Source organism: Electrophorus electricus, chromosome 17 (genome assembly GCF_041902795.1).
Source record: "Electrophorus electricus isolate QZ-2024a chromosome 17, ASM4190279v1, whole genome shotgun sequence".
Lineage (NCBI taxonomy): Eukaryota > Metazoa > Chordata > Actinopteri > Gymnotiformes > Gymnotidae > Electrophorus > Electrophorus electricus.
Window position 1 is genome coordinate 11,762,919 of NC_137513.1, and position 27,552 is coordinate 11,790,470.

At 40.0% G+C, this 27,552-nt stretch overlaps 3 protein-coding genes across 14 annotated transcripts; 2 read left to right on the forward strand and 1 right to left on the reverse strand.

The window, feature by feature from the left end:
- The first annotated feature begins 1,544 nt into the window (after positions 1-1,544).
- paf1 (PAF1 homolog, Paf1/RNA polymerase II complex component) lies at positions 1,545-8,057 on the forward strand. Its single transcript, XM_027022925.3, has 14 exons — positions 1,545-1,778; positions 2,379-2,408; positions 2,532-2,624; positions 3,265-3,386; positions 3,697-3,763; positions 4,241-4,342; positions 4,426-4,531; positions 4,971-5,039; positions 5,255-5,358; positions 5,634-5,750; positions 5,880-6,008; positions 6,412-6,517; positions 6,643-6,721; positions 6,980-8,057. The coding sequence occupies exons 1-14, from the start codon at positions 1,732-1,734 to the stop codon at positions 7,348-7,350; spliced, it is 1,542 nt and encodes a 513-aa protein (XP_026878726.2). The 5' UTR covers positions 1,545-1,731; the 3' UTR covers positions 7,351-8,057.
- A 497-nt stretch (positions 8,058-8,554) lies between these two features.
- On the reverse strand, positions 8,555-12,960 carry gmfg (glia maturation factor, gamma). Its single transcript, XM_081700566.1, has 7 exons — positions 12,837-12,960; positions 11,176-11,272; positions 10,842-10,891; positions 10,227-10,280; positions 9,863-9,941; positions 9,452-9,525; positions 8,555-8,834 (listed from the first exon to the last, which is right to left on the reverse strand). The coding sequence occupies exons 1-7, from the start codon at positions 12,837-12,839 to the stop codon at positions 8,763-8,765; spliced, it is 429 nt and encodes a 142-aa protein (XP_081556692.1). The 5' UTR covers positions 12,840-12,960; the 3' UTR covers positions 8,555-8,762.
- Positions 12,961-13,560: 600 nt separating this feature from the next.
- On the forward strand, positions 13,561-27,109 carry samd4b (sterile alpha motif domain containing 4B). 12 transcript variants are annotated; one of them, XM_027022923.3, is made up of 14 exons: positions 13,565-14,141; positions 16,879-17,413; positions 17,829-18,305; positions 18,521-18,763; positions 19,446-19,555; positions 20,813-20,899; positions 21,051-21,327; positions 21,473-21,558; positions 21,980-22,003; positions 22,343-22,458; positions 23,565-23,772; positions 24,073-24,199; positions 24,287-24,370; positions 24,778-27,109. In XM_027022923.3, exons 2-14 carry the CDS (start codon positions 17,218-17,220, stop codon positions 24,804-24,806), a joined length of 2,064 nt encoding a protein of 687 aa, XP_026878724.1. In that variant the 5' UTR covers positions 13,565-14,141; positions 16,879-17,217; the 3' UTR covers positions 24,807-27,109. The 12 variants fall into 12 exon arrangements, 10 of the variants coding, with proteins under 10 accessions (XP_081556688.1, XP_081556690.1, XP_081556689.1 ...); XR_014117971.1 differs by lacking the exons at positions 24,073-24,199; positions 24,287-24,370; positions 24,778-27,109 and adding exons at positions 22,669-22,819; positions 23,074-23,160 and having other exon boundaries at positions 13,561-14,141; positions 23,565-23,603; XM_027022924.3 differs by lacking the exon at positions 21,980-22,003.
- The last annotated feature ends 443 nt before the right edge of the window (positions 27,110-27,552 follow it).

Sequence of the window (27,552 nt, forward strand, 5' to 3'; positions counted from 1 at the left end):
TCTCTTTTACAGTGTGTTTGCTGATGATCCTGGCCAAATGTTGTACATGTTGAGCAGGTAGTTATCACTGCACAATTTGTTTGTTTTAACAATGATATATCAGTTGTACACATACAGCTATGTTCTTCTATGTCCTTATAAGTTTGTTTGATGGCTATAGAGTGGATCGCTCTGGGCACACCCAGACCTGAGGATGAGGCCTCATCATCAGCTGGGAAGGCCAATAGACCAAAACATTAGAGAGTGTGAAGAGGAGTGGGGGCCAGCAGTGTTGGGGAGGAAAAAATAGCAACCCATCTACTCCTACTGTCTTTTGACAATCTGTACTGGGTATGATGGTTTTTAAAGGTGGGCTGTGACTGAAAATGGAGAATTTGCACTGAGCTTGTGGATGTTTCTGGAAGAATGCACAGAGGCACAGTAAATGTAGAATGTATTGGTGTTAAAAATAACTGCCTTAATTTCTAATTTTCTGTCCCCTCAAAAAGGGACAAAGAGTAACGCAGGTAAAATTCCCATCTCATGTTCTCAGATTAGTGGGTTTTTTCATGGATGATTGTAACTATGAGCTGTGAATGACATGCTCTTATTTTAGGGCTGTGTGAATTTTAAAAAACGGCTTGAATTAGCGAAGATGATGTACTCCTATAAATTATGGCTCTGTGTCAACCTGTTTCATTTAAAAAATCTATATACTCTTTACATTAAGGTTTAGGTCAGGCACGTTTGCTTGTAACTCAAGCAACCACTTTAACCATTTTAGGCAAAATACTATCACCTTGTAAACACTGAATGTTTTCAGGTGCTCTGAGCTGGATTGTTTTGTCATTTCACCTCAGATCAATTTGAAATTAAACCTTTAATGAAATCATGATTTATAAAATATTGAGACCACAAGAGGAAAAGGTAAGAGAAAGCTTACTCATTTAGTTCTGGGGTCAAGTTCAAAACTAGATATCTTGGCCTATAACACAACTGAAAATATCTCCAGAAACTGGTTTAAGAATGTTCTGAACAGATTACGACGACGACTACTACTGATTCCCTGCTGTCAGTCAACACCCCCAGTGTCTTTAGACACTGCCTCTACTTTCAGAGGGGGTATACAGTCAGGTCTTTGTGTAGGAGTGTCTGTAGTACAAAAGGAAATGGCTTTAATTAATTAGAGCCCTTATCTTCCATAAAATTTTTAAAAATTAAAATACAATTTAACTTTTAGGAATTTTTTTTTGCGTAGGAAAATAATGTATTTGTTAATAAGGTATTCTTATTGTTCAGATTCACAAGGCTTGTGAAACGATATATGCACTACGGCGGATCCCACCCACCCGAATTGGCTTTTAGCGTGGGTATTTTTGTTTTGTTTTTGCAAAGCAATAAACCAGTGTATCTGAAAAAAATGAGCTTGTTTCCTTCCTTTATTAAAAAAAAGTAGGCCGCTGCAAAGTTCTTTTTGAGGTCTTGCACATCGCGATGCCTGGCCAGTACAATAAAATTATTACTTGTGTAATTATCCGGCAGGTTTTTTGCCACCTAATTTAGAGAAGGGGTCCTCAATGAGTGCGAGGTTATGGTGTTGCAGTCTAGCGAGAAGGTGAGAGGACATCAGTGCATAAAGAGTAGCTAGCAACTTTTTTTTCGCAGTATCCGCTTGAATACAGAGCAAGCTATAATTTTAAAAGAAGAGTCTGTATAGTTCGCCGTCTCTCTGAAGAACTATTCTCGTTGAGAATGGCTCCAACGATTCAAACTCAAGCGCAACGGGAGGACGGGCATCGGTGAGGGGCAGTTCCCTACCTAGCTAGCTAATCTAACTGGCAAGATAGGCTACGTTATAACGCTGTTAGCTATCTTGCTAAACTCACTCTTTCGCAATGACACACTTCTAATTAACCAGCTCTCGGCATCTTAAAAATCATTTTGAGTTTTCAGACAGTAGCTGTTAGCTAAGTGAATTCTATGTGGAATTTGCTAATTGATAAATTAGATAAAGGCTTAAGATAGCTAAGTAGTGCTAGCTATTGCTCATCAAATCCTAGCTAGCGTATCGAGTTAGTTTGCGAATGTAACAATGGTTCTCGTTTGTTAATCATACATTTAGCTTACAGTTTTATAACAATAAGGCAATATGGTCATTGCCCGGCCTGGAATTCACTGGTCAGTTGTCTGTTCACTTCTATTGTGACACTAGTATCTAACTACCTAACCCACGTAGCTAGCTAGCCATCAAACTGTCTTGTATCTAATGCGTACCGCTCTGTGAACTGAGAGAGACTGCATTACGCGGCGTGTGCTTGCTAGTATATTAAGATTAAAGCTTCATTTGCTGCCAAACCTTATGAATGTGTATGACGACTGTTTTCTTCCCCTAAACACAGGAGCTCTTCGCACAGAACTGTGCCTGAGAGGTAACCCGTTTAATCGATATGTATTGAAAGTACATCTCAGGTAGCAAAGTTATTAGGTAGATATTTACAGCAAGTTCAACATTTTTCAAACGTGTGGAGCGGTTTCCTTCTACTTTTCTTTAGGTCCGGTGTGGTCTGTCGTGTCAAGTACTGCAACAGCCTCCCTGATATACCATTCGACCCAAAGTTCATCACATACCCTTTTGACCAGCACAGGCATGTATTGGTAGTTAAATGAATAGTTATTGTAAGTGGTTTGCCACTTTATCATCTCACCTGATACTATAGTGACAGTGGAAAAACTGTGGTCCCTGGACTGAGGGATGAGAGTTCAATATTTATGTTCTATGATATTAATGAACCACCAGTGGATACAAAATTCATTACCTGATTTTGGATTTGAGGTCTGGAAAATAATACCTCTGCTCTATGGAGTAAAAGAAAAATGTTTTAGCAGGATTAAATTATGTCTTAATAATTGAAGGTTTGTTGAGGTGAGCCTATTGATGCCAATAGCTATGGGCTTTTGGTGACATCAGAAGAATTAAAAATTGCTGCTATTCAGATCAGATCTTAGTGTTCATTTTACAGGCACAAATGGTAACACAGCACTGGCAGCCATGGTAAAACTGGGAAAACACAAGAATAAGCTGTAGCCATAGTAAAGTTGGGAAATTATTCTTTTTAGAGCTGTTTTATGCCAGTTTTCATTTACACAGTTTAAATCTTAGAACATTACAAAAATTAATAATAAATCTTTCATGTTTTTGGGCATTTTTAAAAAAGGCCAGCAGAGCCAAAGCATTTGATGGGGCTATCTAGGTGTCTAGCCAGTGAGAGAATTTTTCTCCTGCAGGTTTGTGCAGTACAAAGCCACCTCACTGGAGAAACAGCATAAACATGACCTGCTCACAGAGCCAGACCTGGGAGTTACCATCGATCTCATCAACCCAGACACATATCGCATAGACTCTAGCAGTATGTATACAATTAACACATACTTGACATGCAATACATAGACCCTAATGGTAAATTTACAGGTAATGGATGCTGTGTAGATCATAACTATAAATACAAATTTAACACAAGTAAATCCTTAATACACAGGTTTAAGGATTGTGTTAGGTTTAGGCCCCTCCATATTAAGTATTGCAGTGCTTGGGTGTTTTTAGTTTACTCTGTATTCTGCACTATACATATTGAATAATATTTGAGTTATAGTTTGGATTAGGATTAAGATTTGATCTTGGTATGGATGAAGTTGATGTGTCTGTTTGATCTCATGTAGTTGTGCTGGACCCTGCGGATGAGAAGCTTCTAGAAGAGGAAATTCAAGCTCCCACAAGCTCAAAGAGGTCAGATCTCGGCCTCCCATACTGGACTAGGGCCTCTGTTTTCTTGGGGCACTGTAGAGTTGATCTGAATCTGTTCCAGTTTGAGTTCAATGTTTAGTCTGCATTGTATAGATGTCTTTGAGCCATATTGCTCTAGGGAGACAGATGTTGTGTGTTCTGTCCAGAGTAGTGTGTGTGTGTGTGTGTGTGTGTGTGTGTGTGTGTGTGTGTGTGTGTGTGTGTGTGTGTGTGTGTGTGTGTGTGTGTGTGTGTGTGTGGAGGGGGTTCCTATGCAAGCGTGTGTGGGTGTGTATGTAGGCAGGCATTTGTTGACTGAGTGTGTGGTGTGTGTTCATGCAGGTGTAGCATGAATAGTATGAGTGTGTAGTATTTGTAGAATGTGTGTGTATGTTCAGGTGGTGTTGTAGTGTAAATATGCAGATAGGAGTGTGTTGTTTTTTATTTTATTTCTGTGTTTCTGTACACACACATGCACAGGTCCCAGCAACATGCTAAAGTGGTCCCATGGATGAGGAAGACTGAATACATTTCCACAGAGTTTAACAGATATGGAGTCTCCAATGACAAAGTGGAGGTCAAGTAAGTAGGAAACACCATAAATCTACTTAGTTGGTCCGTCAGCTACAGTCACTGTAGTTGTGTGTGTTTGTCTGCTTGTGCAGGATTGGTGTGTCAGTCAAACAGCAGTTCACGGAAGAGGAGATCTACAAGGACAGAGACAGTCAGATTGCTGCTATTGAGAAGACCTTTGAGGATGCACAGAAAAATGTGAGTGTGTAGCATCAGCATTTTATTAAACATGCCCCCACATATGATCTACTCTATCAACCACACCACTCTACACTGAGCATATAATTGAGGACAGAGCGTCTGAACACTTGGACCATGAGAAATTCCTCAGGGCTTGATTAGTGGTAAGAATAATTTTATTCAGAAGCAGCAGAACTACCTCACCTTCAGTATTAAATATATTGAGTTTTTTTTTTGGGACTGACTGTGACGCTTTTGGGAACTCTGGCCAAAATTCCCACATATTTGCATCTAACTCTTATGCTTAAAAAGATAAAGTTGAGTCAATAGCAATACCCGTTGAGAAAATAACAAATACATTGTTAGCAATTGCAAAAGGGTACAGAATGTTGGTGACACAAATAGATCTTAAAAAAGTGATGCCATGACGGTGTTCTTTCTTTCTCTTGCTCCCCAGATTACGCAGCACTACAGTAAACCAAGGGTTACTCCTGTGGAGGTGTTGCCAGTTTTTCCTGATTTTAAGGTAGTGTGTGCATGCACACACACAAACAATTATACATATCACATGCATCAGGTTTTCCTGAACTTAACTGGCATTTTGGGATTGACTGTAGTCTTTGTTGCCATAAATAAATATAAAATGCAAACTTTTATTTACTCTTTTCCTTCATTCCTTTCATTTCATTATTTCTCTCTTGTTCAATCTCTCCCTTTCTTGTTGCTCTTTCTGTCCTGCAGATGTGGATAAACCCGTGTGCTCAGGTCATCTTTGACTCTGACCCAGCTCCTAAAGATGTGTCAGGCCCTGTTGGTGTAGAGATGATGTCCCAGGCTATGATCAGGTGTGTGTATATGTGCATGTACCTATTTAGTTGGATAAAGGTAACTTAAAAGTAAAGTTAAGTTATCTTTTGGAGACTAATTCATTTCAATGCTGATAGTTAACTGATAGTTATTGACAGGCAGTAGTTTGTGTGTGAGAGATTGGGGTCTGTGTAATTTGTAGCAATTTGTAGAGTGTAGGTGAATGGTGCATGTGTTGCTGTTTGCTGTGTGTGTTCTCCTGTGATCAGTGCGTGTTATTGGTAGTTGACTTGGCTTTACTGTGTGTCCGCAGGGGGATGATGGATGAGGAGGGAAACCAGTTTGTGGCCTACTTCCTACCCAATGAGGAAACGCTGCGCAAGCGAAAGAGAGACCTGGAGGAGGACATGGACTACATGCCTGATGAGCTGTAAGACAATGCAGCCTGTCCTTGCCTGCTGTCTCCATCACCACCTCCATTCCATGCCCTGATCTAACATACCCCCAGCCCACACCCTCTCCTCTCTCCCCTCCTCATACACTTTCACTCTCCCTGCAGGTATGACTATAAGATAGCACGGGAATACAACTGGAATGTGAAGAACAAGGCTAGTAAAGGCTATGAAGAGAACTACTTCTTCATTTTCCGAGATGGAGACGGTGTCTACTACAATGAGCTGGAGACCAGGTGGATTCACTCACTCGCACTTGGCACATTAGTATCTTCTAGCTGTACTGGTAGTGTATTGACAACAATTATTGTTGTGTTATTGGTGTCCCAAAGATGAAAATCTTTTCCTCAGGAGATAAAAAAAATATTTTAAATCAAGCTTTGGCTAGCTTGTAACTCTGGAATCTGTTGTAGATTTTTTTTTTTAGGTTAGTTTTTTAGTTTCATGGCAGGTCAGGATGGAGTTGATTTCTCTAAAATCAGAACAGATCAACAGATGACAGAGAATCAGCTTAAATGCTCTCTAACACTAAATTGTGCTGTTAATTGTGCACTGCAAAGCACTGTTGTAAGTGTGCGAGTACATGCATGCGTGAACGTGTGTCCCCTCACATTGTGTGTGTCCACGTGCACTTCCCAGGGTGCGTTTAAGTAAGAGGCGTGCGAAGGCTGGAGCTCAGTCCACCACCAATGCCGTGCTGGTCTGCAAACACAGAGACATGAATGAGAAAGAGCTGGAAGCACAGGTCTGGAAACACCCATGCAGTGATTCAAATAAAAATGTATTCAGAGTGAATCAGCCTGTGCTTGTGTCAGAAGAATTATCCATGTAAAACTGTGTTCATGTCTGTCTGTATTATTTTGTTTTCAGGAAGCCCGCAGGGCTCAACTGGAGAACCATGAGCCAGAAGATGAGGAAGAGGACATGGACAAAGACGCACAAGACTCAGGTAACATACACCCAGCATAGTGGAATTACTTCAAAGACATGCAAAATGGACACACACACACGCGTACACCATAGTATAGAAAGTAAGAAGCACTTCAATTCCAGTTCCATTTTACTACTGCAGCACAGTCATTGTCTGGTGTGTGCTACATTTGGGGCATTTCCTGTGATGCTGTAGTTTCTAACTAGCTGCTGTTGTGTGTAACACAAAAATTAGTGTGATTTTGTCTCAGTCTGATGCCTCTTTGTCTGTGTTTAGGTGATGAGAAAGAGAAAGTCAGTGAGAGTGAGAACTCGGGCAGTGGGTCTGACCGGGACGAAGATGAGGAGGAGGAGGAGGAGGAGGAGGAGGAGGAGGAGGAGGGTGGCGAGGGTCGTGAAAGGAAGGCTAGTGGAAGTGGAGGCGAGAGTGGTGATGATCAGCATGCTCGAGATGAGGAAGAAATCTTTGGCAGCGATGACGATGACAGTGCTGATGATGAGGAAGGGAGACGGAGCGTGAGTGAGGATGAGGAAGGTGAGGGTGGGAGAAGGAGTGGCAGTGCCTCCCCAGTCCGCAGTTCCGATGGTGGCCAGCAGAGTGGCAGCGACGCAGCATCTGACTCGAGTGACCGCAGCGACAGCGAATGAGGAGGTGCTGACGGCTGGGGGACTACAACTTGCAAATGTCCTAACTGTCTGCTTTTGAAAAGTACATGGTGCTCTGTTCATGGTGGAACAGAGACGGACGACTGAAAAATGGATTTCTTTCATTTGTTTCTTTACCACCACTTTTTTTTCCCCCATAAAACATATTATTTTCATTCCAGACATGAGTGTTTTAATAGGTGGGGTCTAGTTGATGAGGAGCTTAATCAGTGGCTCACAGCTGATCCATGGCGCATGAGGTAAATCGGGTACATTAGAGCAGGATAAACTCAAAACCCAGCACCACACTCACAGAATTACCGTCCTTACTCTGGGTGATGAATTTGAGTTTTCATCCCAAAGCTCTTTTCTAGATTCCAGGATCAGATTTTGATTTGTATGTACTAATGATTTTACAGTTCTATAGCCTACGGTAGGTGATTGAAGATCAGTCCACCTAGTTCTCTCTTCTTGCTGTTTCTGTCATTTTGTTTGATGAAATGGCAATGTTGCACCTCTTTCAGCACAACTGATGAAACCGAAGAATCTTTGTCCAACACTTTTGCAAACACGTGGGGAATTATTGTGGGGTTTTCAGTGTTTATGATCAGATCATTATGACCTAATATGTGGAATACTTTGTTTTAATAGTGGTAGAGAAACATCTCATCACAGTCAATATCTTCTGTAAATAAAGACTTTATTTTTAAGTCTTTATTTTTAAGTCTTATATATTCTGAGGGAGTACTGAGAATTTCCTTATCATCCTTTACATGAAATATAGCAATACATAAACACATGGAAGAAACCTGAGAAGTCACTGAAGAAAAAAATCTGTTCACTTTAGCATTTCCATGAAAAATGTTTAAGGTTTCAGGAGAACCACCCCAATACAACAATGGAAGGCACAAGGAGGAAAAAAATCCTAATCTCTGTTATTCTGATTTCTAAAAGAAGAAAGCAAGAACATGAATAGTTCTGGCAACTACGTGTCACACAGAACAAGAAAAAGCTTCAAATATTAGTTTAGACAATTGTTGAAATCAGAAGCTTATAGGTAACCACTAGCATGTTAACTAGGCCTAAGAAATATGTTGAACAAGAAAGCATGCAATTGGTAGGTTTACAGAGTTTACAACTATTTTGCTCTTATTGATTCTAACATTTAATTAATGTTCAGTATATGGCAATTTAGAATAAATACAGAGGAGAGTCTTTTTTTTAAAAGAAGCTTTATTATAATACATCGAATAGATTTGCATTATTAAGTGTACCAGTGACAACACTTTATCATAGCTAATCACAATCTTCACGTTAAATACAGTAGCAGTCTTCCGTAGATTTGAGGTCAGCCCTGTGATCCCATAATGAAGAACAATATGTGGGTAAGGAAGAGCTGGTCCTGAGAGTATGTCTCAGTGAAAGAAAGACAGCTTTTCCTTCAACCACTCCTCGGTCAGGTCGTCTGCATTCCGAATCTCAAACACCTGCAGAGGTTTCAGAAGAATGTGGTGGTGGACATATGGTGAAATGGGCAAAGGTTGTGACTTGGACAGATTTTATTTATTTCTGTGTTTTGCAAAAATACATCATTTTGGATAAATGACTTGGAGAGCTAGTTGAGACCAGCAACCCCTGCCTACCTTTAATGGAGCAGTTAGCCATATAAAGCAGCAAACAAAATTTATGAATTTATTAAGAATCTTTTCTATAAAATGTAGGTCACGAGATGAAGAATCAGATTTTTTAGTTGTCCACGAATGAACCAGTTTATGTTCCATAAAAGGGTCCTTCATATGGAAGCAGTCATTTTTAAAATGGATTTAGATCTGATACATTCAGATCACAAGGTGTCAATGTAATGACTTGGAGAATGCGAAGAATCAATGGGGAAAATTAATTTGCCCCTTTAACTAAGTATTCCTGCATGAAACACTGGTGGAGCGCTTCTAAATGTTACATGAATATGGCAATGAGCTCTCCTCCTTAATAAATAAAAATATCTTAATTGGTATCATCCCATCTATAGTCAAAACATATCTGCAAACACTAGCCACAGGTTTGCCAAGTGAAAGATGACCTTGCTTCCCTATTTGGCCTGTACCTTGGTGAGTTCAGCTGATTGAACCAGCCTGTTTTTGCTGCCAGCGTACATCATCTGCTGTTCCGGCTTGCAGCCTGTTCAGAGAGAAGCATGGAAGCTCTTTACCCTAAAGGAACATCATCTTGTGTCTACCATAACTGGCCTTTATATCAGTCTGACTATATTTATTTTTTATTCTATTCTATAATTCTTGTTCTATTCTTGTTATAAATCGTGAACCTGTAGGAAGGGATTATAAGATCTTGCCATGTAAAATCAGCTTTCAGGTTTCCCAGCATGGAAATGTGATCATGAACATGTTTAGATTTTATAATCAATCCAAATATTACATCCAAGTGTCAGCTCAGTGATTGTTATCTTGGGAGACTGGACTTTGGGTGGCATTAATAAAGCCTGAAGGGACCCACATACCCACAGGACTGGAGAAGATGAAACAGAGAGGGTAAGACACTCGTCCATCTGCATGAACCAGTTTGTAGCTGTAGACTATATATGTACACCACTGTTAAGGTCTGTTTACTATCTTGCAGCCTCACTTTGGGATCACATTTAGCTGAGTGATATGGGAAGTTCGAGTATGGAATAAATTTAGCTGGATAACTTTAATATAGCTTGAATGTGACATTTTACTTCGATTGCTAAATGTCTATAGTAGATGCAGGTGTATGTCTATCTGTGTTAATAGCAGGATTGCCTGTGGGCAATTATCATATTACACAAGACTGCAGTTCATATTGCAATAAATATATCTTTGCTGCTTTTTGAATGGGTAAGGATATCTGGGCTGCCGCTCTGGAAGCTCCTCTCTCAGGTCATCCAGTGAGATGTCCTACAATACAAGCACTCTCATTATTTAGTCTCACATCTAAACCACTAACAACACATCATATGGTTTGGTGTAGGGGTATCCATCTCTGTCCATCTCCTGGAGATCTGCCACCTCTGCAATGTAGTAGACCTAAAGAACTAGAGTTGGCTGAACCTGATTGAATAATTATTAGTCATAGCCATGGAGGATTCTGGTACAAGCACAGATTTTTTTTTGCTAACACACATGATTAGTAATTGCCAACTCTGGAGAGTTGAATTATAAGACAACATTAAAATCCATAGGATTAGAGTGGGGAAATGCTGAGAGAATTCAATTTATGTCCAACAGGGAATCACCACTGACAGGGAAATTCAGTCTCACATCTTAATGCAAAGAAAACCCCAAAAACATAATTCTGCATTTCAGGATATGAGACCTGTGCTCTACCCCAAGTGCAGAAAATAGCATTCATTCAACACCTAATACTCTCTTAAATCTTTCACTAAACACTTATCAATATTTGATCAATATTTATATATTTGACTTATATTTCTCAACGTAAGGGGCATTGTAACATACTTCATACTCCTCTTCTAAGATCACCAGTTGTTTCTCCATATCAATTTTCACTGGGGAATAAAAAAAGGAATTTTATTTTATTTTAATGTCAGGTATGAGCAGTTGTTAAAATGGATTTTTAGTGGCATGAGTATGAATTGCACATTCAAATTCATCTAATATCTCAGATTCTAAGGAGTATTGAGCCCATGTTGGCACCAACTTTGTCAATTATAAAACAATTGTCACAGAAAATGGTATGTGTGCAGATAAGCGATCAACACTTCTGCATCAGATACTAGATGGCAGGTATAGAGTGGTTCTGCCTGTGGACAGTGTGTAAAGAGAGACCTACTCAGAATGGCAGCATTGTTGGTCTCTTTCCGAAAACGAAACATCTTCAGTTTTTCTTGTAGGCTTGGGTCCACCTCACATACTACCAGTGAGCTTGACTGTAATGGCAAACACAATCAATCAATGATCTCTTTTGTTTACCCAGAACCAGCTTCATGATCCCAATCAGTCTGGATACAAACCAGCACATTAAATAGAAACAGCCCTCATAGCAGTGACTGAGAAACTTAATGGTGACAAAGCTGCCAAACTGTCATGTGTCTTGATTCTTCTTGACCTTTCGGCAGCCTTTGACACAGTAAACCACAACATTCTCCTCTCTCCTCTCTCAGGAAGCTACCCAGATGCTTGTGCCATCTCATGTAATCTCAAAGCTAGACTACTGCAACTCGCTACTTGCTGGTCTTCCTCTAAGAGCCATCAGACCTCTACAACTTGTCCAGAATGCAGCAGCACGACTGGTCTTCAGTCTTCCGAAGTTCACATATGTCAGTCCGCTGCTAGGTTCCCTTCTTTGGCTTCCAGTTAGCTGCCTTCATCAAATTTATACCTCAATGCTTGCCTACAAAGCCAAAAATGGACCAGTCCCTCCATAAATTATGTCAATGGTCAATGCCCGAGTCATACCTCGAGTACTTTGAATCTCAAATATGGCCCGGCTTGAAACACCATTGAGACTATTCTTTGTGCTGGGTCCCAGATGGTGGAACGAACTTCCACTGGCTGTCCTGACAACAGAGTCTGAATGCAGACTGAAGACCCATGTGTTTCTGGAATGTTTACATGACCCCTGATGCTGCACCTGTGTTGAGTAACTGAAACTATAGTACTTATTGTAGGGTATTGTTTTGCACTTATTGTTGTCTGTTATAGAGCTTATTTCTTTTGCACTTCTAGGCATAAGCATTGATACCTGTATTTCAACAGCAATCTAGTTCAATGGTATCTTGAACTCTAAACTACTGTAGCTGTGGCTAGAATACATTCTATGAGTAAATGACAAAGCACTTTAGTAAGTTGCTCTGGATAAGATCATCTACCAAATCCTGTAAATGAATATGGAAATGGAAATATGCTATCATGCATCTTAAAACCATGTATCATTCAAAACTAAGCTTTTAAAAATCTAATGTGAACTGAGAAGTAGTTGTAATAAATAATGTAGATCTTTAGACTAATGTGGATGTCTGTTGAAGTACCACTGCATGTTTTCCATTGTATATGTCACCTGAACCAAGGCACAAACGAAACAAGTATCTTCTACATGTTTCATATAGATAGATGGAGCAAAGTTTTAATTAATAAACAATACAACAAACCAAATAATGGACATAATAAAATGAGTACTTTTGGTGATCGCAGAGCAACCCCTTTGAATTATGTATGAACTATTAATGTATTTTTTAACTGTCATTTTTCAAGGTTTTTCTGTTAAACAGCATGACAGGAAGTGCTGTGGCCTCACCACTGTGCAGTGCAACTTCCTCTAGCATCAAATACAACAGAGCCAGAGTGACTAAACCAGTGTCACAGAATGCTCTCGAAGAAGGCTCTCTAAAGACAGTCACAGAACACAGGCTTTAGTTTGCTTCAATATAAAGAACAAGCCCAGTGATCTAGCATAACCAGAATGATGCTGAAAGTAAAGGTACAGTTTCTTACCATTCTGTAGGTCTGCACAGGGTGCCCTGGGTTGTGGACCAATGTAGTTCCTTCTTTTTACAGCAAGCTTACGACAAGATGCTGCTGACATCCCAGAATACATGCAGAAAGGGGAGGGGGCTAACTAACCATCGATGTCAATCGCAATATTTGGGGGGGGGGGGGGGGTTCATACTTTAATAAGTAGCATTTTGAATGTTTACACATATTTACATTTAGTTTATTTTTTAGGTTCCATGACGCTTAGATCATCCCTGCCGAGGTTGCCCAAGACTATTAAGTGGTTGACATAGATTGACAACTAGGAGATAGTATTGATAGTACCAAGCATTGAACCAAGCATTACTCTTTTGTCATGGCGTTGTAGTCAGTCAGTTTAACTTTCTTTCATTTTTTCAGGAATCTGATGCAAGCAACTTTATATCTGTAAAGCTAAGAGAGAATGTGCACAACCAAGAATCGCAGTATGTGATTAGAAAACCACGCATTTCTATTATTCAGTAGGCATTTTCCCATAATGTCTGACTACCACACATCATACAAATCTATTTTTTCAGGGTGTGATTTCTAAATCAGTCATTTGATGCATCTATTCAAAATGGACAAAACTTAAAACATCAAAGAATTTAAGTAAAGGTTTCTTTTACAGTACTCCAGATGAGTTGTATTTAATGTAGCTGCTATTCACCGTCCTACAAGAATCTGTTCCGGATTTTATAACAAACCATAGATTAAAATCCGCTCCATTCCAGTGTTAGTGCGTTATTTTGCGTCAAGTCCAAATAGATTTCATAGTTGTCGTATTTTACTACAGTCGCTTAAACGCCTGAAGTATATGAGGTTTTATAATGGCACTACACTCATCTATGTAATAATTTCTTATATTGGCTACTTGGATATACCTCATTTGTTGAAAAAAACAACAACAACAACAACCAGACAGCTAGTTCGGGCAGACGGCTAGTGTGCTAGCATGCCAATATCAGCTAGCCAGCAGGTTATTGTAAGGTAAACAAACCAGTCACCGAGGGGCAGAGATGCATACGTGCTCGGTCTGTTGGCAAAGTTGGTGATGCTGGGAATCGTACCAGGGACTAGATGGATTTTCGTCAGATGTTATCTTGACAATGGAAACAATATACGAGTTGCCCACTGCATCGATAACGAAAACCAAGTCAGATCTTTAAGTCATTTTGTCCAGTACTGAAAAAGCGAAAAGCTTGGTAGGCAAGGCCTTAGTGGCTCTTCGCTCAAGATAACTGACTGCTAGCTAGCGTCTCCCTCCGTCTGGATTCAGCAACAGTGGTAAAATATTTTCTTGTTTACAAAAGCTAGCTTGTTGTGTCCAAATTGTACAGATTTCTTGAATATGCTAGCGCTGGTAATACAAAATTATCATTGTTGTATTTTGTTTCCATTTATATCTAGCTCGCTACCGTTTTAATCTAGTTGGCACGCTAACCTAGCTAGCTAAAATGAAGCCAGAATTCCCATGCTAGTATCGCTAGCTAGCTTGCTAGTTAGGCATCACTGCGAAGCTTTGGGCGAAACTGTGGGTTCAGCATTTTGTGTGTACTTGTACTTTCAGATCTTTAGATATATGATTTTTTCCCCAAGCTGTTGCATTGCATTGGTCATGCTGTGAGGATTTGGTGTCAATTTCGTGGAGAAGAGGCCATTATCTGTAGCTAGCTCAATTGCTCAATGGCTAGCTTGTTAGCTAGCAAGCAATGTAGATTAATCGCCTGGACTTTGACAGCTATTGTGGCATCTAGTTGCCAGTTAGCAGATTAGCACATTAGATTAGTAATGTAAAATGCAGTGCTCACTTTAATTAACCAAGATAGCGTTAGCTAACTTAGCTAGCTGCTTGATTTAAAGGTTTCGGTAGCCAGACATGTGATCACAGTATTATCACGCCATTAGTAGCATATGTATTCAGTAAAACACGATTAGCCATACAGTATTTTAGCTAGTTAGTTAGTATTTTTTTTTGAATCGCTACCTGGATGTGTAACAGATGTGGATTTTGAGAGCTCTGCTATGAAGAGCTAATCGTAGCTTGTTAGCGAGGTATCGTATCGCCGTTATGTGCATATTTAATTTTAGGAGGGCTGGCGTTAGCTAACTAAGCTATAATTGAGCAATTGTTATTTTTTCGTAATCGGGTATGCATGGTCGAGTACTGTTATCTTCTTTTCCTTTCCACCAATGTAGCTAGCTAGCTTAGCTCAATAACGCTGACCACTGAAAAAGGGAGGGGTGGCCTGGATGGAATTCTTTGCGAAGATGTCAGGAAAACGTTCGATAAAAAGTGCCCAACTCTCTAAAATGCGTAAAATAGATATTGATTTTCAACATTCTGTGAAACGCATGGTGCATTCGTTTCTTTATTTTCCCCTTAATTCTAACTTTGCAGTTTATTTTCTCTAAATGGAAGTTAAAATAAGGTGGTGTTCATAAATACCTCACCCAGACATTCGTTTGCTGGCATCACTTGTAAGAATTAAGCTTTTCCGTTTCTGAAGGAGTCTTTTTGCGCGCGCACACGTCCACAGTAAGATTATCATTTTCCACTGTTTTATCAGTAACGTCCTTGTGTAATAATTTCAGTCGTTGAAGCAAAATGTTTGCAGTTGACACAAATGTATAGCTTTCAAGGAAATTATACTATTTTAAAATTTCCATAGCTCTTGTCTTTGTGTGTAATAGGACCAGGCACTGTTACTCAGTCTTTGTGCGATCCATTATGAGTTAGCTTAGTTCCTTATTCAGTAGAACTTGCTTCTTGTTTGATATCTTATATTACGATTTCTGTTCATTCTTTATAAACTCCTACTATCAGGTGCAGATGTCTGTTTTCCTACAATTCTGTACCTTACGTTTCACTTTTTGGGAAGCACCTCAGAGACTCCAGAGTAGCTGTACACTTATGTCGCACTAAAAGTTAAGACTATATTATTGAAAAGGTTTTTAAATGAAATGCTAATTTTGGAATGGTTCAGACAGATCCATTTGTCTAGACCACTTTCTCTACTCCAAATTACAAACTGTAAGCTGTCAAAGGAAGCTCAAATGTTCTCACATTGAGCAAGAGGTCATTTCAACACCAAGACAAGACAGGGGTGGACAGTTGAGACAGATCAGGAATTATATATCTGAATCTTTTCAGAGCTCCAGTCTAGCATCAGTCATATACATGTGAGGACCAGCATCAATTATTACAAACACAGTACCAACCCCATCTCTGCTTTAACAGTCTTTTCTCTTCCTTTCACACTTTTTGTGGCTTTTAATTTCTTCAATATCTAAATAGTTATGTGGATAGAAAGATGGTGTTCATATATCAAAATTCTTATTCCAAAATGTTTGTCTGAACTCTTACCAGTTTGACATTTCTGTTCTCTGATGTAATTGATTCATTGCATGAGGTTACCTAGTATAGCCGTAGTTATGTTTTAGTAAAGAAAATATGGAAAGGTTGATTTCCTAGATTATGGTCTTACACTCAAATAAGGAAGGCAACCTCAGGTTATGATACACATTCATTCTGTCCTCTCCTTAAGGGTTGGCACCTAAATGTGTGTGTATAATGTTTTCATTGCCTTGTCTTCCAGAGAGTGTTACATGTTCAATAATTTAACCAGTGCTCTATAACAATAAAACCATTTGTAAAAATTGAAGTTTACTTACGGTACTGGTATCTGTTTTAAATGTGGTGTAACATTTCAATAAGGTTTATCAAATTGAGTGTATATTTAAGAGTTTTTCCACCGTAACATACTATCAGTTGTGAAGGCATACTCTGGAAGTAATCACCATACCTGTCTCTAAGGAGCAGAAAACAGTGGATGTGGTTAATAAAATACCTTTTGCTTTATGTATTAGATTATTTCTTGTGATCAATGTGTTTGTGTGTGTATTGTACTATAATATACAGTATGTGTTAATGCAATATAGACTCATCACATACACTTGTATGTAATGAGTAACTAGAATATTGTGTGTAACCTGCTGGTGTGTGCATTCTGCTTCTCTTTAGCCCCTTGCCATCTCTCTCATTGTGGGTGTGGATGTGTCTGAGACACAGCAGTGGAGAACCACTAACCCTCTAGCTGCTGGAGAACATCTTGCACCATACCCGTGACCTTTGACCTCTGATATCACTGCCCTTCCATGCCCTGGTGGCCCTATCATTGGGCCAGAACCATGTGAAGCCCATTTTAAGCAGCTCTGGACTGTAGGACTATTGCAATAACGCCCCCAAACTGTAGGGGGCTCGCCCACCTGAGCAAAGAATCTACCCCAGTTCCCCTGCCCCACATCACCTTCTTATTAATCCCCCCACCCCAAGAGTGTTCCAGTAGCGTGAGGTGTCGCCATGATGTTCAGGGACCAGGTGGGGATTTTGACAGACTGGTTTAAGGGATGGAACGAGTGTGAACAGACTGTAGCACTTTTGTCACTGCTAAAGAGGGTGTCACGGACACAGGCACGCTTCCTGCACATCTGTCTGGAGCACTGGCTGGCAGACTGCACAGAAATTCACTTACTAGAGGCCGAAGCCAACAATGCAGGTAATTAAGGCAAGAATTTAGACTAGGCAAGTCTCCAATACACCAGGGCTGTATAGACATAGCCAGCATACTCTGATGTGGTTATATTAGTACTAGATCCCTCAGAGGCTTTGACTGTATGTCATTGTATGTTAGACAGGCATCCCTGTGAGGTGTAAAAAGGCATGGTTTCTGTTTCAGCACTATTAGCAGGAATGTGTGTGATGCATGTGAGAAACATTGATATGTATGGTTCTTAACGTTTTTGACACCTGCTACTTCTCTTGATTAACTTTGGTAGTCTTTTGTAAATAATTATTATGATTTTGTAAAATTATTTTACATTAATTTTAGCCAAGCACCTGTATCACTCAGACATCAATGAAATATCCCTCTCTCGTGCCCTCTCCTTGTCTTTCTGATTTCGGCATTGCAGCCATAGTCAGTCAGTGGCAGCAGGAGCCTAAGGAGAAGGCTGTGTGTCTGCTGCTCACCCACCTGCCTCTACTTCAGCCACGCAACAGTGAAGCCAAGTGTGAGTACATGAGCCTCCTGCAGAAGGTGCTGACCCACACCATAGAGAGCAGCCTGTTTGTGGAAGAGAGCCGCCAGCTGCTCTCCTACGCCCTCATTCACCCGGCCACTACGATGGAGGATCGTACAAACCTTGCCCTCTGGCTCAACCACCTGGAGGAGCACTTGTCTGCACGCCCCTTAGTTCCGTCTGGGGCGTACCACCACGCCCGCCAAGGCTCTGACGAATGGGCTGGCCCACCCGAGCCTCCCGAGGTGGTGCATTCCTGGCATGATAAACCCCCCTCGACGTGTGGCTCACCTGCTGGGCAGAATGGGCACATGACCTTTCCTGGTACAGGAGCACTGCCCTCTCCCCTAAGCATAAGCAACAGCACAGGTCAGTGGTAAGCGTGGCAAGGTGGGGATGAGTGGTGACTATCAAAATGGGGGTTAGTAGTGGATGTGGTGTGAATAGTAATGTGGTTAGTAGTTTGACAAAGGTCAAATGGCTGTTTGGCTTATTAAAATAGATAAATTGTGTCACTAGTTCAGGACATATGGAAAAAATCTTATCAGTGTAGTAATCATTCATTTGATTGGTTGATTCCCCAGGCCTCCCCAGTCAGGTGCAGCCCAGCCCCCTGACGCGCTCCATGTCTCTCATTCCTGCCAATCAGCCAGGCTGCGGCTCTGATTGGATAAACCAGGAAGAGGCAGGTGTACGTCAGGGTGTGGCAGGGGCAGAGCATGCCCCTTTGTCCCCACAAGGCAGCGTAGCATCATCTGGGAGTGAACAGACAGAGGAGCAGGCCAATTCACGTAACACCTTTCAGGAGGATGGCAGTGGCATGAAAGGTCAGAGATCACCCGGCAAAGAGATCAGCTTTGACCTCTATATATCTTTTAATACATATTAAGTCAATCTATTGCATTACACTTAATTTCGTGATATATCGCTATTCATTTTTGTCCCTTAAACACCATTCGGAATAAGACGTGTAAGCTAGTCAACCTTAGATTCTTGCTGCTACAGTATGGCCTGCATTAATAGAATTGGCCTACCTTCTTGATGAATATTGGTAACTGTTATCTAGTGAACCACAGTCCCATAAGGCCTGTTCAAAAAACAAGCCAGAGATTGAAATGTATTTGTGTGTATTTGGTAATGTTTTGGTGGGACTTTCTATTGAAAAACAAGTGGGCAGAAATGTCACACTAACCTGCTACCACTGTAACTGATTCTGTAGTAAAATTTTCTAGTGGCCAGACATTCTTGTGTAATTGAAGAGTTGTGGTACTGAGAGTAGCTAAACTACAGCTGTGGGGGGTGTTGTGTGGGTGTGAATAAAAGAGATGGTAGTAGAGGGAATTGCATGGTTTGTGCTAAGAGAATTGCTTTCTGGCAATGAATTATGGGATGTTGCTTCTTTGCTTGGATGAGTGAAACCGAACACTGACGGCGGTGATTTGAGATTTTTTATTTATTTATTTATTTTTTTGCACTGCTCAAAGTCGATGTGTGTTTGTGTCCTCCTAGATGTGCCCACGTGGTTGAAGAGTCTCCGCCTACACAAGTATGCATCCCTTTTCTCCCAGATGAGCTATGAGGAGATGATGGTCCTGACCGAACAGCATCTGGAGTCACAGGTCAGCTCCGCCCACCTACCTCAGCAAGTCAGGACACAGCTCATTCAAGCCTCCTTCCTCTGCTATTGTTATGCCTCTTAACATGGAACCCTACTATTGTCAGTACTGTTTTTCCAACCTACTACCCCAGCATAGTAGAAAAAAGGCAAATTCTGTCACGTTGTATATAACATGCAGGAAAGCTTGTTTGCTTTCAGTGAGATTTGCCATTTTGAATATTAAATAGGGCATTTACATGAGGGGTGGCATGAAAGGTAACTTTTCAACCAGTTTGTAGTAATTATTTTATTTCTATGGACCAGTTAGAATTAAATTAACACCGTCTTCCATACGATATTTAAAGCAATAAAACATTCTAATCTGGAGCAGCACAGCTCAGTGATACAGCTACACCCCAGAGCACAAGCATAATGACTCATCTGAAAAAGTGTGATTTGAAATGCAAATTGTATTTCTGCTTCTTACTGTTTAAAAATACATATTTAGCCTTTTATGAAGTTGAAGTCAGTTTTTTATTTGTATTTAAGGAAGAACAAAAATATGAGAAAACAACATTTATTTTGAACAGAAAATTGAACAGAAAATTCGAATGGGAAGAAATCTTTAGTCTTGTGCCAGATAAAGAATTGTGGGGATATTTAGAAATTTTCCTTTATATATAAACCCAATTAAAGCTAAAAATGATTTTCTTTAACTTTTGGTCAGCAATTGCATGTTTTCAGTGCATTTCATACCTGTAGTATATGACCAACTGGGCAGAAACATGCTATGAGCGCCTGCATCTTTTGAAGGAACATTTTGTTTATTTGAATGTGCTGATTGTTTCTGATTTATACCCATTAAGATTGTGACTTGTTTTGGAGGGGGGTGGACTATAATCTAATCTTGTGTGCACAATACTTTCATTTTCATATTAAAATCATTAAAATTTGTCTGGATACTTTTGGACTCACTTACAGTGGGTTGTGCTTTCTGAACTTATCACCTTTCCCCCCCACACACACGTTTTCATGCCTGATATAAACACAAGTTGAAAATGCCCAGTTTTCCTTTGTCATTCTAGTCACAGGACAGATCATTGTGTGTCCTTTTATCATGGGGTAAGTCCTTAGCTACAGCAGCTTAAGCAGGTGGTGTCTCAGGTTATGATGATCCCATGGAACACACTTCAAAACCCCACCAAGCATAACTAACACAAGATTGATTGGGCCTGTTCCAAGTTTATATTGCTAAAATGTTACATTATCTCCCATGTAGAATGTGACGAAAGGAGCTCGGCACAAAATAGCTTTAAGCATTCAGAAACTCAGAGAGAGGCAGAGTGTCCTCAAGTCTCTCGAAAAGGTAAAACAATCGGACAAACACGCACAACTATAAGACCTTTTTATATTGCTTTTCTCTATAAGCAATCCAGGATCCAAATGTCTGAGGAAAGTACAGGCTGGATTTTAAGATGTTTTGATTCTGACTGGATGTTTGGATGTCTATTTTGCAGGATATTCTAGAAGGCGGGAATGTTCGGAACGCATTACAGGAGCTGCAGCAGATCATCATAACGCCAATCAAAGCTTGTATCCCACCTATTGCTGTCCAGAGGGAGGCGGAGCCTGGGGCTGCACCAACCGATAAGGCAGCTGACCCTTTGGAAGAGAAGGACACATCTGTGGAGAGCTTCCAGTCCCATAATCCTCCACCATGTGATGGGGAGTCATCGGCCACGCCTATCTCAGAGGGGGACATCCCAGGACAATTCACTCGTGTGATGGGGAAAGGTGGGATGCAACACATGCATCATCATGCTTCTTTACTGTGCATGCATGTGTATCTGTGCCTGTACGTTCGTGAGCGTGGTTTGGTGCTGCACTCTCAAAAACTGAGTAATCCAGTGAGTGTGTAGTATATAAATCTGTGTTTCAGTATGCACACAACTGCTGGTGTCCAGGCCAGATGAAGAGAACATCAGCTGCTATTTGCAGCTTATTGAGAAGTGTTTGTCACATGAGGTGAGTCACTCAGAGTTGGACATTGGAGCATAGTGACAGTTAAAAGCTATCAGCATAAGATTTTGACAGTTCTGTCTGGTTTTTATTTATTTTTTACTAATCCTACTTTTATAACATTCACATTTCATAATTGTAACTTGAACAGACTCACTATATTGCCTTAACTGTTGTAGATTTTTAGTAAATTGTAATTCTGTTAATCAGCTGCTTTAATAGAAGTACCTACCATGTACTTCATCAGTTGCAGTATTTGTGTTAGCAGTCATATAGCCTACTTCTAAACTCCAGTCTTTAAGGCCCCACGGCCCTTACAGTTTTAATTTTTCCTTGCTGCAACACATCTAAAGAACTCAGTGATGATCTGTTGAGCTGGATTAGATAGGACTGTCTAGATTGGAACTGGAAACTTAATTTTTTGCAGGGCAGTGGGTCCCCAAGACTGCAGGTAAGATGATCTGTTTACATCTTCATTAGTGTTCAGTTTATGACCACAAGACTGCAGTTACCTGGATATTTTTGTGTGGTACCATACTCTCAACCCCACAGTGAAAACGGTGCCCCACTTCCCAGTAGTGGTCTGTAAATCTACCTCTGTCAAATGTACCTACAAGGTTAGATGCACCTAAAATGATCAATGAGAATAGGTGTGAGGTAGTTGTTTCTGATCAAGTGCCTTGAGTGCATCTTAACACTGTGTAAAAGCATTGCAGTGGTTTAATAAGGAAGTCTAGGATTGGTGTTTTTGGAAGCATCATTGTGGTTAGTCTGTACTTGGGTCTTGCAGGCATTCACAGAGACCCAGAAAAAACGTCTGGTGTCATGGAAACAACAGGTGCTGAAATTGCTCCGCCTCTTTCCTCGAAAAGCCATGCTGGACATGCCCATGTACCGACAGAAAGGGTATGCATCATTTCAACAAAAATTTATGGTTAGAGCTTTAAAGCTTTTAAAGAGACTTACCAAACCATGTGAACATTAGATGGTAAAGTGGTTAAAGCACTGATGAAAGAATTATACTAGTATTTAGTATCAGACTAGTCTTAAAACCATAAATGAATTTGTGTCTTCATCTCAACATCATTTGGAATTTGTCTCATCTTGGGGGGTAAGGAGGAGTCAGAAATTGTTGATAAGACCAGACCCCAGTGTCTGTTTTCAAGCTGGACATTGACGACCTTTTTTCATCCTTCTGGAGCGAACTGGCAGTTGCATTGCATTAATCAATATTATTTTAGTGTGTCACTGGATCACATATGTCAAAGCAAGTACCTTGTTTTTCATTGGTTTAACAGATCATCTCATACCTCACCTTCTGGCTAACTGCAGAAAGTGTATGCTGTAAATGCTAGTCAGTTAGGATGTTTTGAAACTGAAAATATGAAGATAAATAATAAGATGAATTGCATGCCATCTATATACTATGCCAGAGTTAAAAACTTTAAGTATCGGACATGTTTGAGTAAAACAGTTTATATACTAAGATACTAATTTGTCTTGTTTAAATGTTCTCAATAGAAGATCGGTCACCCCACAATGGGTTATCAAAAAACATCATAGCAATGCAAGTCATCATGTTTGCAAGTGCATGAATATTTCATAATGGTAATATTCGTTATATTATAGTTATAAACATTATATAACATAATAGTTTTAATCGTTAATGTGAAAAAACTCAACAGTTAAAATCTACAGCTATGTATAAACTGCTCAAATTCTGTTACCACATGACTTTCAAATCAGTCTGGCTATTACTACTTTGGTATCAGATCTGTGCCATCTCTATCTAAAGGAACTTCTTTTAGAATCTGAAATGATTCTTAACCTAAACGTGTTAGTCTGCCTAAGAAGCTTGATTGAGTGTAAATGTAGCCTTTTTTCTACTCTTACCCTTTTCTTTATTTACTTTTGTTTTTTTCCACTCTTTGTTACTGACTTACTTATTGAATTTTTCTAGTGTTTGTATTTCTACTCAGTAATGTTCTCAAAAATGTTCTTCTTCCCTGTAGCTGGGCGGCGTATGGTTCAAACTCTCTTCCCACAGCGGGCTCTGTGAGTGGGGGTATGAGCCGCAGAGGGCAAAGGCAGTTTCCTATGCCTCCGCGTGGGGCAATTCCTCCTAGAAGCATGGGGCTTATGACCCCTGGGGGCATCACAGGAGCCTCCCCTCGACACACACTTTCCAACCCCACCACTCTCACAGGCCAGGGTCGACAGGTCAGCCGTGTGTGTGTGTGTGCGTGTGCTTCTGTTTATTTTTTTATAGATAATGTGATTTGTGTTCATCAGCTGTCCAAATGAACTATCTAATTGAACCTACATAATTGTCTACTTGTGCTTAGTATTTTTGTGTTGTGTTGTTGAACGGTTTAAGTAGATAAGTAAATACAATAGTTTCAAGAAATGTATGTTTTCCCTGAACAGTATTTACTGTTGAATCCCCTCATCAGTCATAACTGCCTCATCAGTCATAATTGTGAAAATTGCAGTTGTGAGTTTATGTTGTGTGTGTTGTAGAACCTCTGGTTTGGTAACCCCGGAGGCAGTAACAGTATGCCCAGCCAGAGTCGCAGTTCAGTACAGAGAACCCACTCTCTTCCCGTTCACACGTCCCCACAAACAATGCTTCTGTTCCAGCAACCAGGTGCACACACCCACCCACCCCCATACAGACACCCACACACCCATTTTGCCTTATCTGAGTGGTTTGCTTCTTCCCTTTCCTACCCAGAATGCCAGGTTCCAGGGACAGACCTGGAGATCAACCCTACACTGGAGTCACTGTGCCTCAGTATGACGGAGCACGCCTTGGGAGGTACAGCCAATGACTGCACACCTACAGATTACAATCTAATAACATCTTGATTCATTCATCATTCACCAGTCAGAGATTTTAACTACTGATCGTATCTAAAATTATTTATGCCTTAACCAATCAGAGCATGAGTGAAAGAACAAGCATGTCTACAGTATGTATCTGAGGTTTTTGTTTTTTTCTTACACAATTAGAAAAATCAGTGGTCCCTGAACTTTCAAATTCTTGGTTTTGAGCCTGTTTGACATCTTTTTCATGAAATTCCATTCTGAACATGCAAATCACAAAAATTAGTTCTTGCAATATAGCCTCTAATGATGTAAATCTGCATCCTATTACTTGAGAAGCCCAGATACTAGAGATGATAACACATCTGTGTTGACCACAACATATTTCTTTTTTTACAGATGGAATGGACAGAACATCAACAATATGAAAATAAAAAGCAATGGAAAGGAATTTACAATCTCACACTTCACTTTGCAACTGAATCATGCATTTGGTGCCCATGGCCCACAACATGTATACATGCTAAACAAACAAAAGAACTAAACAATGCAAAACAAGTCACTACAAATGACAAAAAACTAACTGTGTAAATGTTCTCTTGATATTTTTCTACTTTATTATACTTAACTAACTTTATTATAAATGGGATACAGATGACTATTATATGAAAGGAGGTTTAGTTTGTGCAGATTGCTTCTGTTCTCCTGCACAACTGTTTAAACCATCCTGAGAGAGGCGATCTCGCTCTCCAAGTCTCAAAACAGTTCTCCTCACCCTTCCCCTCGCACCCTTCCTTTTAACTCCTCTGCCACAGGCCCCTTTTGAGAATCTTGGTGGCCTGGATAGATGTATGCAGTATGGCAAAGCTTAGATGCCAATGGCCACGGTTGGTTGCGTGTTCAGTATGCAGCCATGCCAAAATCAATAATGTTGGGGTGTAAGTGGAAGCTGGAGTTTACTGGGTTATGAGAGCAAGGGAGTGACTTGGGACTGAGACAAAGTGAGCTTGGCTCCCATGTGGATTTGAGAGGGGAGTGAAAGGTTGGTGCTATTTTTAAGGGCTTTTAGCCTGTTTCTTTTACCTAAGAGTTGTAACTGTTTCTGTAACCAGTTGTGTACACACATGCACAAGTGCGCAGTTCCTAAAAACAGGTTAATGTTCAGTTTCTTAAACACACAGTCCCATCCGCACTGATGCGTTGCAGGAGAAGCTTTTGGGCACTTTCTGAATTCTGTTCGCAGGTTATTTTTTATTTTCTTTTTTTTAAGGGCAACATACACAAGTCATGACTGGAAATTTAATAGCAGTTTTCTGAGGAAGACTTTGTTACCCGCATCTTAATTAGTGGTCAGGATTCTGTGATGATGAATCTTTCTAGAGGGAGAAATTTAATCCAGGTCTGTTTTGGTTTTTGATTTCAGACTTGGTTTTGCAGATCAGTCTTGTGACCCTTGCACAATAAGTCGCAAACTCCAACATTCCATTCTGGCCTTCTACAATGTCCAGGAAAAGAACCAATAAATCTGATGAACATTTAATAGGAAAAGTTTTACAAGTGACATTTTGATTATTCCAATCTGTTCCCACCAAATTAGTTTGTCTTGCCAGAGGGCAGCTGTCTTAAGTATGGACTTTCAGTTGATCAAGTGTCTGAAAGTGTCCCTTATACCTTTTATATTTATATATCCATGGTATTATTGCACATAATATTTTATGTGTAGGTACACAAGTTCTTAGCACTTGCATTTTAAAACGATTGAAGGATCACTACAACAGGTATACAGGGAGGGTTTAAACCTAGAGAAGTGTGGCTGACAACATTCCCTGTGTAAATATTAAAGGTATAAGAACACATTTTGAAGCCCAAAGGACATTTATTTTTTTCTTAGTGTGTTTACTTGGTAGTTTAAGAAGCAGAGACATGCATTTGGACTGATGCCTTGGCGTCATAGCTTTCTAGAGATGATCTTTATGAAGAGAAGAACTGCAGAAAACGCTTTCTGGAGTTCTGGAGGTTGTAGTTTTTGAAAGAGCTGGACTCATCTGTTCCCTGTATTTGATAAGGGATGTTACCAAGCAGACATCCCCTCAGCTGAGACTGACGGGGAATACCACTTTATATATACACACACACACACACACACACTCAGATGGTACAGCCCACATCATTATGATTATACAATGTGCATTGAGCTCAAGATGTCTTAAAGAGCCACAGTGTAGGGGAGTGAAAAAATAAAGTGGAGGAGCATGTATAGAACTCATCTTGATGTCTCTGGTTGCCTTTGATTACAACAAAAGCATGAGGTCTCTGCTTTTTATTTCCTAAAGAGCCTGGTCTGTTTCTTATTTATTGAAACATACATTTTTGTTTTCCTGGGCACTGTTGGTTTAACATTGTTGGTCAGTCAGCCAAGATCACACTTAGCTTTCCTTTGTAGTTTCATGGATTTTTATTCCATAATAGTTGGATAATATCCTACACACCTCAACTCAACTATGAACTGTGTCAGCCTGATATTTTCAGAGATGCCATGTTGCTGAATCTGAACAGACACACTATGAGCACTGAGGTTTTATTTAGCCTACTTGCCTATCAGTGTAGACAAGGACAGCTTTCATGTCACTAGATTGAGGAACGCTAGTGAATGTTTAGTTTCCTGTGAGATTACTGTAAAATGAATAAATAAATAAATGGGAGTAATATTCTGCATCCCCAAATGACAGAATTGTGCCACTGCTGCCTGTTCTGTAACAGGTTTTTAATTAGTCGTGTGAAGGGTGTTACCATTCTGAGGTGGTTTCTGAGAGTGCATTTACTCGTACACTAATAAAAAGGACAAAAGCAGATGTGGACAAAGGTTCAATGCATTTAAAAGCATAACTTTAACTAACGTTAAACTGACTCCAAATTGTAATGACACATTCTATTCTATGGGCCAGTGCCAGTTATTGGAAAGTGCTATGCATAACCAGTTTAACAAAGTTCCCTATCAGTAAATAGCCTGTTTTGTCAGAGGTTTACCATTTAGCCAGACAGATTTACTTTTGATATAATAAATGTGCACAGCAGTTATTGGAGAGACTTGATGCTTGTAACCTATAAAACTAAATCTGCTGCTTAAAAAATAGTTGGCTATAATAGTTGCAATCCAGAATACCAATCAATATT

What these genes read in the sequence shown, in the direction of transcription:
- paf1 (XM_027022925.3), top strand. Translation starts at nt 1,732, where the DNA reads ATGGCTCCAACGATTCAAACTCAAGCGCAACGGGAGGACGGGCATCG. An exon ending in ATATCGCATAGACTCTAGCA is followed by an intron (nt 3,387 to 3,696) that starts GTATGTATACAA and finishes GATCTCATGTAG; the next exon opens with TTGTGCTGGACCCTGCGGAT. An exon ending in AGAAAGAGCTGGAAGCACAG is followed by an intron (nt 6,518 to 6,642) that starts GTCTGGAAACAC and finishes TTTTGTTTTCAG; the next exon opens with GAAGCCCGCAGGGCTCAACT.
- gmfg (XM_081700566.1), bottom strand. An exon ending in CATCTTCTCCAGTCCTGTGG is followed by an intron (nt 9,526 to 9,862) that starts GTATGTGGGTCC and finishes CTCTCTGAACAG; the next exon opens with GCTGCAAGCCGGAACAGCAG. An exon ending in AATCAGCTGAACTCACCAAG is followed by an intron (nt 8,835 to 9,451) that starts GTACAGGCCAAA and finishes AAACCTCTGCAG; the next exon opens with GTGTTTGAGATTCGGAATGC.
- samd4b (XM_027022921.3), top strand. Translation starts at nt 17,218, where the DNA reads ATGATGTTCAGGGACCAGGTGGGGATTTTGACAGACTGGTTTAAGGGA. An exon ending in TCCTCAAGTCTCTCGAAAAG is followed by an intron (nt 20,900 to 21,050) that starts GTAAAACAATCG and finishes TCTATTTTGCAG; the next exon opens with GATATTCTAGAAGGCGGGAA. An exon ending in GACGGAGCACGCCTTGGGAG is followed by an intron (nt 24,371 to 24,777) that starts GTACAGCCAATG and finishes CTTTTTTTACAG; the next exon opens with ATGGAATGGACAGAACATCA.